At 36.9% G+C, this 13,648-nt stretch overlaps 1 protein-coding gene across 1 annotated transcript in view; it reads left to right on the top strand.

Moving 5' to 3' along the window:
* The window catches only part of LOC150091148 (uncharacterized), a 212,911-nt gene extending 210,106 nt beyond the window's left edge, over positions 1-2,805 (top strand). The window contains exon 3 of the mRNA XM_090382241.1: positions 2,688-2,805. Within this exon, the coding sequence (XP_090238367.1) occupies positions 2,688-2,785 (98 nt within the window). The 3' untranslated portion in view covers positions 2,786-2,805. The remainder of the gene's footprint in view (positions 1-2,687) is intronic.
* Positions 2,806-13,648: the final 10,843 nt, after the last annotated feature.

Here is a 13,648-nt window from a genome sequence, read left to right as displayed (position 1 = left end):
CAACATTCCTTCATACGTATTTCCTGAAAATTACAATCTACAGAAGTTCAAGTCCAATGTCAACAAATATCTTCTTTCGTCTTCTCAACCTCCAATCCAAGCACGGTACTAAGTACTATAGGTTCTAATACCTCTCGTGTTTGGAGTTCACATTAAAAAAAAAGAAATCTGTCATTGTGGAAGTTGATAGGTTAAATAAATTTAAGAAGGAACTGGACAAATATTTAGATGGAATTGTTTTCAATTTTTTTTTTTTTTTTTTTTTTTATTGGCTGATGCTGCATATGCTCATACGCCTGCTTTCTTGCATCACATGCCACTACTACTACTACCTTCCAAAAAGGCATCAATGAATTGGAATCGTGGTTTCAGGCAAAAAGTGCAGACTTCTATGACCAAGGCATTAAACAACTTATCGATGCTTTGTATTTATATACTAACTGAATTATGAATAATGAAACTGTTAGAACAAACTAATCTGTGAAAAGATCTGAACCTCCAAAAAACGTCTTCATTCATTTCACAAATATACATGGCCTTAGGAATCTCAATAAAGGTCCTCTCTACCTGCAGTCTGCCAATTCACATATACTTTTTTTGAGAGAATCCCATTTATCAGTTGCCTCAACCACTACTCATTCTTAGCCTATCCTATATGATAAGGGTACCTCTCAGTGATAGTTCTAATTGCATAAGACACATTAATTGCATAAGACCACATTAATAGCATAAGACAAAGTTAAGAATGTTAGGACAAGAAACAGAGATAGGATAACTGACAGACAATATGAAACAGTCCAACAAAAAAAAATCCCTGGTAGAGAAGGAAGTTTGACTGCAAAAGCATCTGTGGAGAACACACGCACACTCTCTCTCTCTCTCTCTCTCTCTCTCTCTCTCTCTCTCTCTCTCTCTCTCTCTCTCTCTCTGTGTGTTCAAGCCATTGGTTGTAGATCACATCACTCAAATCTGGCATGTTTGCCATGTGCTGCAAGACTTGCCAGAAAGGCATAGCCTAGTTGTGAGGGGTCCAGCCTTAATACACTGCTTTGGTTCCTGGTTTAGCTATGAAGGAAGGTCCTGTTGCAGCCCGTTCAGGATCAATCGGCTGGCAAGTGTGCTTGCTAGAGTCAGTTGTACTCCAGTAGGTCTCCTTTCCTTTGGTCCTGAGACAGGGTCAAGCCTTGTTGGATGTATGGATATAGTGTGTAGGGATAGTTCATCAGGATTGTGAAGATACGTATTTAAGGAAGATAACAAAGGGACGTACTGAAGAAGATCGTGTACTACAGAAATCGACATTTATGGATTCTGGAGATAATAAGGGTGAAACTTCTAAGGTTGCAGATGGTGCATTTTTAGAAGAATCATCTTTGGGAAGTATTGATCACCTAGTTGATGTTTCTGGCTGTTCAAAAGGTGACAACATTGAAGCGGAGTGGAACTGGTCTTCGAAGGTTCCAGATGTTGGAGTGAAAGCGATTACTGTGTTGATCTCATTTTTTTCGATGTGTACAGGCTATAGAGCTATTCTGGATAAGGAGAAGAAAGCACGTAAATAAATAAATAATATGTGTAAGTAATAAAAAGGTAGTTGATGAGTTTCTTGATGCATGGGATTTGGATGCCATTAAATTAGAAGAAACATTACCACAAACTCACATGGATATTTTGACTGTTTTTAGGTCAGTGGAATTGGATGACATGAACTATGCTTTGGCTGCAGTTAGGTATAGGTGGAATATGTTGAAGGGCTTTGCTTTTAGGAAGTTTCCAGTAAGGAATACCTCAGTTGAAGAATGGTACATAACTAAGACACTGATGCTGAGAGCTGTGGGGATGATGATGATGGATGCTTGCCTGATTTAAGTATCGAAACCTCATAAACCTTTAAGTATTAAAATCTTAAATCTATCCCATTGAAACGAGGACAGTCGTTAATTTTTTGACATGTCTGTTATAAAAAGTCTTTCCACTCTCTGTCTCCTAGACATTCAGTTTCTGCTACATGTCTTTTCATTAAATACTTTCATAGTCGCTGTTCACTGTTCTGAATTGGCATCTGTAATTCCACCACTCTCTTCCAAACCTGCAAACACATGCTCCATCCTGTCAGCATCCGTTCACTTTCTAACTTCAAACTCACAGAATCATCCTTTCTCTTCCTCATTTATCCCTTCTACTTCTGTTTTCTAGAACAACTTTCATTCACATGTATTTTCTAAAAATTTCAATCTGTAGGAATTCAAGTGTAATGTCAATAAATATCTTCTGCATTCTTAACTTACAACCCATACACAGTACTAAGTACTATAGGATCTAATACCTTGCATGTTTCAGTTTTTCATAAATAATAATTAAATATATATATATATATTAAAATTACCATAAATGAAGGCAGTTCTAATGACAGTGACTAGTTTATTCATGAGAAAACTGTTATGGAAATATTGGTTTTTTTTTGGCTTTTCTTAAATAAATAAATTTTCGTGAATAATTAGAAAATTTTAAAACAAAACTGTTGTGTGCAATTTTAGTATAAAATGGCAGATCAACTATAAAAAGCAGAAGGAAAGAGTTCTGTTCCCATTTTATTAAAAAAAAAGGACATTATGTTGAGTTGATAAATAATTTATATTTAGAAATTATTTTTAATCCTCATTACTAAAGCATGTTTTTTGTTTCAGCTGTCATTATATGTCTCTATCCAGGAGAGGAAGCTATTAGCAAAGTCTATGAAAAATGTATGAAAATATGTGAACAGCTGAAGGCAAGGGAGCTTTAGCAACGTGTATGCATTTAATGGACTAGTGAATATTTTGATTAAAATTACATTAATAACAGGATATAAGTATTTTTTAATGATTAATCTTATTTGTAAGAACAAATACCGAAATATATAATTTGCCTTGAGTTACCCAGTATATCCAAATATATGTAACATCACAGCATATCATTAAAACAATGTGTTTGTTGCATATATACCACTTCAGTTTTGTCATTTTTGCCTTTATTTTGTTTCTATGTCCCCTAAAAACACATACCAAACATTATTATTATTATTATTATTACTAGCCATATAGTGCAAGGAAACCTGAGGCTTGTGCTGCACCAGCTAAAGAAAAAAATTTCTGAGTTACCCAGAGAGAGAGAGAGAGAGAGAGAGAGAGAGAGAGAGAGAGAGAGAGAGAGAGAGAGAGAGAGAGAGAGAGAGAGAGAGTAGAAGAGAATCACCAAGAAACAGAAGAATGGTGATATCCAGCTCAGGACCCTGGGTGTGCCAAGCCCATACTCACCAGATGTGAGCCCCTGGGGTTGTGTAAGCAGTTCAAGAAATAATTAAAACTGTGCACTTTTTTAATGCAATTTTTTATTTGGACTTCTTACTTGATGCAAGTACAAATACATCAACACCTCAAATCTGAAATTCAGAAATTTGGAACATTTTTCAAAAATTTTATTAAAACAAATTGTATACAACAGGGAAAACTACTTTGCTATAACCTTCTCCCTAACTGTTTTCTGGTGAATCAAAATCAGTGATGTATACTTGTTACTAGTTGATCCTAATTGTACGGCACCTACCTAACTGTATGACCCATAACAGTTTGGTATGCCAAAAATAAGGCATGGACACCATTTGTTTATATGGATTATGTAATCATTTTGCCATACCTATAATATGGTGGGTGCCAAAAAACCACAGTGCTGATTTTTACTTTTGTAATGTGAATGTAAGATTCTTGGCAAAGAATAAATGCAAGACTGTTTATCAGGACCTGGATACAGCAATGAGACCGACCCCTCACAATGACAGTATACCGATTCCATTATCTCCACAGCATGAACTAGATTCTTTAGAAGATGAAATGGAATGTGATGAAGGTTCAGTTGGTGGAAATCTGAGAACTTCAGTTGTTCATCAGTATACAACCAGTGAAGAAACATCAGAGCAAATACAGCACTCATCAATATGTGAATGGGTGTGAGATATATGAAATTTGCTATTTTGAAATTACACACGATTGTCTGTTAGAAAAACTTTTGAGCCTAAAGGCAAATAAGGCTCCTAGATTTGATGGCACATACTCAGTAATTTTTAGGAAGGTAACCAGGGAGTGCATTTATTTGTTAATATTAATTATGAGGACATCACTGGTCTCAGGAGGGATTACTTTGGACTGGGGGTACCAACATATTGCTAATACATAAGGTTGTTTCCAAGAGCAAAGTGGGTAAATGCAAACTATTTGGTCTTACTTCAGTGATGGCAAAAATCTTTCAGGCATTAATTAAGAACACAATCCAGAGATATTTAGATAGAAATGATATTCTAACATGCAACATGATTTTGTTAAAGTAAAATCAAAATCTTGTGAATATAATATAACCTGATTAACTATTTTAATATTAAAATTAGTAGTGGCAAATGATGTAAGAAAGAAGTTTACAGAGAATCAGCCAAAAAAAAAAAAAAAAAAAAGAAAGAAAAAAAAAAACATTTCCTACATCACATCACCTGCCCAACTCTTCTAAAAATTTGACTAGTTCTTCCTTAAATTTATTCAGCCTGCTCACTGCCACACCACCAAATGGAAGTTTGCTCCAACAATTACTACCTGCTGGCTGAAAGCTAATTTCCACATATCTCCTGCAACCATTCTTCCTCAATTTAAATTTATGCTCTTTATATGTTTCAGCAACAGGAAGAATGCAGTTAGCATTTAGCTTACTCAATCCATCCAAACCTTAAGCATCAATCTCCTCACAGGTACCTCATGGATGCTGAAATTTGTACAACTGAAGCCTTTCTTAGTAAGAGTACCCTTTGGTCTGTTTACTAATCTGACCATTATACATTACAATTTTGGCACAGTTACTAACTGGATGTAGGGAATAATTTTGACAATTTATTTGAATTTTAGCAAGGCTTTTGACTCAGCCCTTCATGAGAAGTTACTGTATAAGTAGGAATATGTTGGGAGGCAAGTTTATAAGATAGTTCACAGAGTGGCTGCAGGGCAGGAGGCAGAAATTAATGCATATTCTTCACAATAGTGTCAGATTGTGCAAGGCTCATGGGGTAGAATTTTTTTTTCAGCCTGGTCTGTGCTTGTTAACAGGAGAACACTGCTTCTACAGGGATAAGATAGACTTAAATATAAAGGGTGCAAGAATATTTGCTGATGCTATCGAGGCAGTGTTAGGTTGGACGGAAAAACTACTAGCTTGGTGGGGGATATATGGACTAATAGATTAACAGTAGCCAGTGGCAGAGGTGAAAGTGATTCTTGCACTACTTCTATTCGAATAAGCAGCAGTTGAAAAACAAGGTGCAGGAGATTTCAGAGACTGCTGTGAGTCATTGCAGAACAAGTAAATATATGAGCTGTGTTAGTGTAGCTAAGAATCAGAAAAAGCACACCAATGCTAGGAGGGCGCCTCCGTAGCCAGGTGGGAAGGAGCAGTAGAGCGTATCATATGCTTCTTGATTAGACCGGGGTTCGAGCCCGTCACCACCAAATACGGAAGATGCGGAAAGATCGGGGAATGACCACCGCATATCCCGGAGCAATATGGCCTTAGTTGCTAATGCTCCTAAAAACCAAAAACAACAACAACAATGCTAGGAGTTTAGTAAATAAATTTGATCAATTTGAGGTGTTGGTCAAAAAGATCAAAGGCAGATATTGTTGGGATATCAGGGATGTGGTGTCTGATATCCCAAATGATATCCCAGGATAACGAAGGCAGAATTGGAAATTGGGAAGTACAATATGTACAGAAAGCATTGGAAGAGAGGAGGGGTTATGCTATTAATTAAGAAACATAAAATCTAAGGAAGTGCAGCCAGTTGACATGGATGGCCAGTTCACATGGGTGGGATATAGCACTGGGAAAGCAAAATTGAGAGTAGGAGTGTGTTATAGGCCTAATGACTCTGATGAGTATAATGCACAGAGAAATAGAGTTGGCCAGTAAATCAGATTGTCTTATAATGGGGGATTTTAATTTTGAGGATATTGACTAGAACTTGTGAATTGGTCACTCGCACTCTAGCAAGGCTTTTGTGGATTTATTGCATGATTGTTTTCTACGGCAGCATATTTGGGAGGCGACCAGAGGGAGTAAGATTCTTGATCTGATTATCAATAGTGATTCTTTATGCATTAAGAATCTGCAGATAAAGGAACCACTAGGTGGCAGTGATCACAGTGTGCAAATGTAGGATTTACTCAAAGAGGTAACTACCATCAGGTGTAAAGGGAAGTGTTTTTGCTTTCGTAAAGGCGACTACAGTTGTCTGAGACAGTTTTTAAATTCTATGCAGTGGAACCATATGATGATTTTACCAACAGCAAATTGTAAATGGGAAGCATTCAAAGAATTAATCTTGAAAGCTACTAGGCTTTTCATACCAATTAAGAAATATTGTTCAAAGTGTAGGCCTAAATGGATGTCAAATGAAATAATGAGACATGTGGCAGAAAAGAAAAATGCATGGGATACATATAAATTAACAGGAGACACAGAAGCCTATGGTAGATATAAGTTTTTCTGTAATCAAATCACAAAGGAAGTTAGGCAGGCAAAGACAGATTGCAAGAAATCTTTGGCAAAGAAAAACAGCAAAGAATTCTTTACATATGTAAATTCTAGGCGGATGGGGGTGAATCGGATTGGTCCACTTGATATCGATGGTTCAACTGTTCATGATCCTGCTCAGGTAGCTAAAAAAAACTGAATGAGTTTTTTGCATCTACATTTACATATGAGGAGTTATTCAGGGAGGTAAATGCCAGAGCTGTATTAAATTCTGGCAGTGAGCTAAATGATTTCGTAATAAATGATCAAAGTGGAGCAGAAATATGAAAGGCACCTGGAATTGTTGGGATCTATCCAGTTATATTAAAGGAGGCAGAAAAGGAAGTAAGCAAACCCTTAGCCATAATTATGACAGCTTCCTTGGACTCGGGGAAGGTACCCATGGATTGGAAATGTGCAAATGTGACCACAATTCACAAAAGAGGATTAAAGAGTGACACAAATAATTGCACACCTGTTAGTTTCACTTCTGTTCCTGGAAAATTAATGTAGGTACTGGTTAAAGAAGCACTGCAGGATCATCTAGAAAACACTTCAGTTATAGTTCGGACACAGCATGAGTTTGTTAAGGGGTAGTCTTGTCTGACAAATTTGATTGGATACTATGATGTGGTCACAAAGGAACAGGATGCAAAAAATGATTTTGATATCATATACTTGAATCTTAGAAAAGGTTTTGATACTGTTTCACATGTATAGACTACTGTACAAATTGGAGCAGTATGGCTGTTGTTGTTGTTGTTATTTGGTTTTCAGGAGCATTAGCAACTAAGGCCATATTGCTCCGGGACATGCGGTGGTCATTCCCCGACCTTTCCGCATCCTCCGTATTTGGTGGTGACGGGCTCGAACCCCGGTCTAATCAAGAAGCGTGTGCTACGCACTGCTGCTCCTTCCCACCTGGCTACGGAGGTGCAGCAGTATGGCATGAAGGGCAAATTGCTGCTATGAATAAAGGGATGGTTGAGTGGGAAAAGACAGAGAGTCGTAATCAGTGGACACTGGTCTTTGTGGGCTAATGTTATTAGTGGAGTCCCCCAGGGTTCAGTGTTGGTACCAGTGTTGTTTTCTGTATTTATTAATTATATTGATGAAGATATATCAAGCATAATGTCTAAGTTTGCAGACGATATGAAGGTTGGCAGGGTTGTTAATGACACTAATGGCAGTACTCTACTGCAACAGGATCTTGAAAAGTTGAGCAGATGGGCTGAGAGGTGGCAACAGAAGTTTAACATTGCCAAATGTAAAGTACTGCATATGGGTAGCAGTAACCCCAGAGTAACGTATCAGCTGTGTGTTAATGAAGTGCATCCAGTCAACATGGGTGGACAGTGCACGTTTGAGCCAGTTTCGTGTCACATAAACACTGCCAAAGCAAAATTCAGAGTAGGATTGTCTTAAAGGCCTAATGACTCTGATGTGTACAATGAACAACTGTACTGGGAAATAGAGTGGGGCAGTAAATCAAATTGTCTTTTAATGGGGGATTTTAACTTCCCACATGTAGACTGGAACTTGTGAGTTGGTCACTCACACACAAGCAAGACTTTTTGGATTTATTGGATGATTGTTTTCTACAGCAGCATATTTGAGAGACAACCAGAGGGAATAATAATCTGATTATCAGCAGCAGTGCTTTTTTTGTAAAAAAAACAGGTGTTGGTACTCATTCTTTGCTATCAGGAAAAATGAAAATTAAAAGGATTTTTAGAATTTTAAAAGTATTCTAAAAAAAATTCCTGATATTGTTACTTTAGTAGTAATGTTTTTGGATGAAGAACAGTAAAGTATATTAACACAGTTTATTAAGCATAAATTTGTTATTTAACGATATAAAAAAAAACTAAAATGTGTAAAAATAAAAAGTAAAATGTGTAAAAAAAAAAAAGAAATAAAATGTGAGTAAAATAAGTAATAAGTAAAAATAATTTCATAATAAAGTTTTTGTAGAATATTCCTAATATTTATGAAGTTCTCATCCGACACACTATGCCGACTTCTTTTCATCTCCCTATTTCCTCATATCTTCCATCATGCAGTATGACTGATGCTTTTGAGATTGTGATGAACATCATAGCGAAATCCAATCTTCCATACATTTCGAGGGTACAGCTCCAAAACGGTGTTCACAGGCTGGCCGCTAATTAGTACACCGGACCGAACCTATTGGTAACTCTTTAGGAAGCTTCCGGATCAGCTAGTGTTTAATCTTGCTACCTCTAGTCTGTCAGGTGGTGACTGGAGGAAGTCTGAGTAGTGTGTATGCTGGGGGCCACGTTATATCAAGGATCTGGGTATATTCTTACCATGTGTATACCATATCCAAAAATTTCATTACTGCATACAGCATGTACTCCCCCCTACTTTTTCACACTATTGAATACACCATGAATTGTCAAACTAATAGAGTAAGCTTATCTGCAAAAAGATCTAAACCTCCCAAACACTTCCTAGTTCATTTCACAAATATACGTGGTCTCAATTCTAATCTCAACTATGTCCATTTCCACTTGCAGTCTGCCAAACCCCATGTACTTTTCTGACAGAATCTCAGTTATCGGTTGATTCAAATACTGCTCATCTCAGTTGCCCAAATTATTCACTGTATGATTCCTTTCGCCTCAAAGGTGGTACTTGTGCATATGTCCGTTCCGATATTCCCTGTCAGAGAATTGGTAATTTGGAATCTCCTCTCTTTGATCTTCTCTGGCTTAAAATCTCTCTACCTTGTGTCAAATTCATCTTCTGTCTCTACTGTTCTCCCAACTGCATTAATCACTTGGAGCTTTTTGACTTTCTCTCTTTGCAACTTGACTTTCTCAAGTCCAACTTTCCTAACAGTGAGGTAATTTTCCTTGGTGATTTTAACGTTCACAACTCCAGCTGGCTTCCATTTTCTAGTCACACCGAACCAGCTGGTCAAGATGCTGAGGCTTTTGCAATTTCTAATGACTTTGCACAGAATGCATCTCTGCTTTTACCTACAAGAATACTGGACAATCCTAACCATACAACCAACCCGCTTCATCTTTTTCTCACAAAAAACCCATCTAAGTACACAGTCGAAATGACTGGTCCTTTAGGTACCCCAGATCACAACTTGGTGATTGTTTTTCGCCAATGGAGCCTTTATCTCATGGCTATTCCCAACCTCGTATTGTTTGGCATTACAAAAATGCAAAATGGGATGACCTGCAAGACTTCTTTTCTTCTTTTCCTTGGTCGAACTACTGTTTCAAACCTTCTGATGTCAGCGTTTGCTCAGATCGTGTCAGTGAAATTATTCTTGTAGGAATGGAATTCTTTATTCCACATTAAAATCTCATCCTTTATCTAAACCTTGATTTTCCAATAAATGTGCTAAGGCTGTTCAAGAGAAGGATGTTGCATATCGTAATTGGCTTGTTTCCAATTCTTCAGTTTCATTTTCTGCCTACACCAAAGCTCACAACAATTGTAAAGCAGTTATTAATCAGTCCAAACTAGATTTTGAACAGGTTAAGAGTAGAAAACTAGCTTCTTGCCCTGATGGTAGCCGAGCATTTTGGTCTCTTGCCAAAGCTATTATTGGCTGCAACTTTTGCCCATCTCTGCTTCCGCCTCTGTCAAAACCAGATGGTTCTGTTGTCACTTCAGCCAAGGATAAAGCTGACCTGCTAGCATCCCATTTTCCTTCCAACTCATGTATTAATGATCTTAGTAAAACACCTCCCACCATTCCCAACAGTCTCCATTCAATGCCTCCTGTGGTTTTCTGTCAAAAGGAGGTCAGAAAGATTTTGACAAATCTCGATGCTAAGAAAGCTCCAGGTCCTAATGGTATTTCTCCCCTTGATCTCAAAACCTGTGCTCCTGAACTTACTCCTGTTCTTTGCCGCCTTTTTTCACTTTCTTATTCCAAAGGTGTTTTTCCTTCTGCTTGGAAATTTGCTCATATCCAGCCAGTTTCTAAAAAGGGTGACAAATCCCTCCCATCCAAATATCATTCCATTGTAATTACGTCTACTCTTTCTAAAGTAATGGAGAAATCAATTAACCACCAACTCTTAAACTAACTAGAAACCTTCTGTCTGATCAACGATCGCCAGAATGGATTCCGTCAGTGTCAATTCACTAGTGATATTCTGGCCTATGTTACCCATTTATGAACTAATTCAATGGAAAGGTTCGGTGAAACACAAGTAGTTGCTCTTGACATCTCAAAGGCTTTTGATCGTGTTTGGCATAAAGGTCTTCTAAACAAGCTTCCATCTTATGGTTTGCCAACTGATTTTAGTAATTGGTTATCCAGTTTTCTCTCTGATTGCTCACTGAGGGTTATGGTAGACGACTCTCTGTCTTCTAACTTCTCCACTAATGCTGGTGTCCCTCCAAGGTTCAGTTCTTTCCCCCACTCTTTTCCTCTTGTATATTATTGACCTTTCCCATTGACTGGAAATCCTATCCATAGTTTTGCCGATGAAAGCACATTGCATTCCACTTTCCATTTTGAAAAACCTTGCCCTACTCAATCAGCTTCAACTTCTCGAATATCAGCTACCAATTCCTTAAATGCCGATTTCCAGGTAATTCTCCGGTGGGGCAAAGACAACTTAGTTGATTTCAATCCTTCTAAAACTCAGTCTTGTCTTATATCTAACAAAAAGGATTCTTCTGCTCCTATGCTTATCTTTGGTGACGCTCTAAGTTCAAACAAAATGATATATCTGTTTTGGGGATTACTCTAACTTCTAATCTCTCTTGGCACAAGCACATTATAAATATTGCTTCGTCTGCATCTAAAAAATTTGGTTTTCTCTTTCGCTCTCGGCATTACTTTTCTTCCAAACAGCTGTTCACTCTGGACAAATCGCAAATCAGCCCTACCATGGAATATTGTTTCCACATCTGGGTCAGTGCTCCCAAAACCTCTCTCAAGCTTCTAGATTCTAATAAAACAGAGGCAGTTAGGTTAATTAATTACTCCTCTCTAACAGAATCTCTCTACTCGCTGTCTCATAGTCGTGCATGCCTTTTCTACAGATAATTCCATGAGCACTGTTTTACTGAATTGGCCTCTATAATTCCTGCTCTCTCTTTAAAAATAGTCCGAACACGTTCCGCCACCAGCGAACATCCATTTACTGTCCAACTTCAAACTCACAGAACCAACTTGTCATCTTCCTCGTTTATTCATTCAACTGCCGTTTTCTGGAAAAATCTTCCTTCATATGTATTTCCTGAAAATTAAAAGTCTGCAGAAGTTCAAGTCTAATATCAACAAATATCTTCTCAACCTCCAACCCAAACACGGTACTAACTGCTATAGGTTCTAATATCTCCCGTGTTTGGGGTTTTAATAAAAAAAAAAATCTCTTTGTGTCTGTTGCTGAATGACCATTCCGAAGCAGTCACAAGTGGACGTATTTGCTGGATCGAAGCATGTCAGCGGCTGGTCTACAATTTTAAGAAATAGGAGTGAAGAAATTGTTTTTGTCAATGATGAAGCACTGGTTGGGCTGACAATCAGATTCATTTGTGAAAATCCTTGTTCACATTCACTCGAAATTGGTATTGTACTCAGAGCGTTCATCAAATGCTTCAATACTTCCGAAACTGTCTTATCAATTAGGTACCCTGAAATCGCCGAATTTTATCTCTTTCGTTTAACTGTAACCTCATTGATAATATTCTAACTTTGTTTTCAACAAATGCCAACATTTCACGTTTAGAAGGTTAATACCTTCGTTGTCGTTTTCCTTCTCTCATCATCGATATTGTCACTAGTTCTTTGAACTAGTTGTTAAATTTGAATGGTTTCTTTTCTTTTTTTTTTTGACACTTCAAAATGATGTCATTCGGATATTCTGGTACTGTGACCATGTAAACAAAGATAGGGAAAATTTACTGAAAACTGCCGATAACGCACCTCTGCAAAACAACAGATGATTTTTTGTTGGGGTAAAAGAAAACTATTCCTAATTCTCAAACAGTACGTTGAAGAGGGCAAAGTCCTGCACTCACTGGAGGTGGTGCCATACCAGTGGGTGTCAGCAAATCCCGTGCCCACAGCTACCCAAACTTAGGGTTCCAGCATAGAGAAAAAATAAATAAATAAAATCATAATTTTAAAAAAAAGTAAAATAAAATAATTTAAGATAAGAGTAGAAAAATAAATAAATAAATAAAATGAAGGTGAAGTAAAATAAAATAAAATAAAAAATATAGTATAAATAAAAGTAAGAAAATATATAATAGAAGTAAGGAAAAAAATAAATAAATAATGATTGTAAATATAAAATAAAATGAAATAAAAAGATAAATAAAATAAAGTAAGATAAATAAAAAATCCACAGTTGCCCAGACTTTCTTCTATTTTCTTTAGCCTGTATGGCTAAAGAAAGTAGAAGAAAAAAATTACAAAAAAAAAAATAAATAAAATAAAAGTAAAATAAAATATATATAAAATAAAAATAAAAGTAAAATAAAATATATATAAAATAAAAATAAATTTAAAAAAATACTAATAAAAAATAAAAGTGAATTGTCTAAGATTGGACAAATCTCGCACCCACTGGAGGCAGTGCAATACGAGTGGGTGCCAGCAATCCTTAGGTTGCCCTTGGGGGATAAAAGTAAAAAAAATGAATCAATGTGGGGCGGATCTTCAAAAAAAAAAAATGATCTTCTAAGAGCTATTCATGGTAACAATATTTTTTCTGTGCAAGACACCACTCACTGTTCAGGCTGACATTATTGAGAAGGTGCTGAAGGCACGGTAGGAGGTTCAGCTGAAGCGGGATTGGCCGACAGAACCTTTCTTCTAACAAATTATAGGATTCCAAAGTGTGAGGCAGATTCTACTAGATGTTTCGTTGCCAGGTGAGAATGTGTTTAAACAGTCTTGTAGGGATTTCCGTAGTTCAGTGATAGAGCAGTTGGTTCCAGTCTTCCAGTTGGAAACAAAGGCAATAATCGGTATTGCTTATTCTGAACTGAAATTGTTTGGAGTTAAAAGAGCCATGTCCGGTTATGATAAATGATGTGTAGAGGTTTGGAG

The sequence above is a fragment of the Mastigoproctus giganteus genome, chromosome 1 (genome assembly GCF_048544385.1).
Source record: "Mastigoproctus giganteus isolate SK-2022 chromosome 1, ASM4854438v1, whole genome shotgun sequence".
Taxonomy (NCBI): domain Eukaryota; kingdom Metazoa; phylum Arthropoda; class Arachnida; order Uropygi; family Thelyphonidae; genus Mastigoproctus; species Mastigoproctus giganteus.
This window is presented reverse-complemented; position numbering and strand designations above follow the sequence as displayed.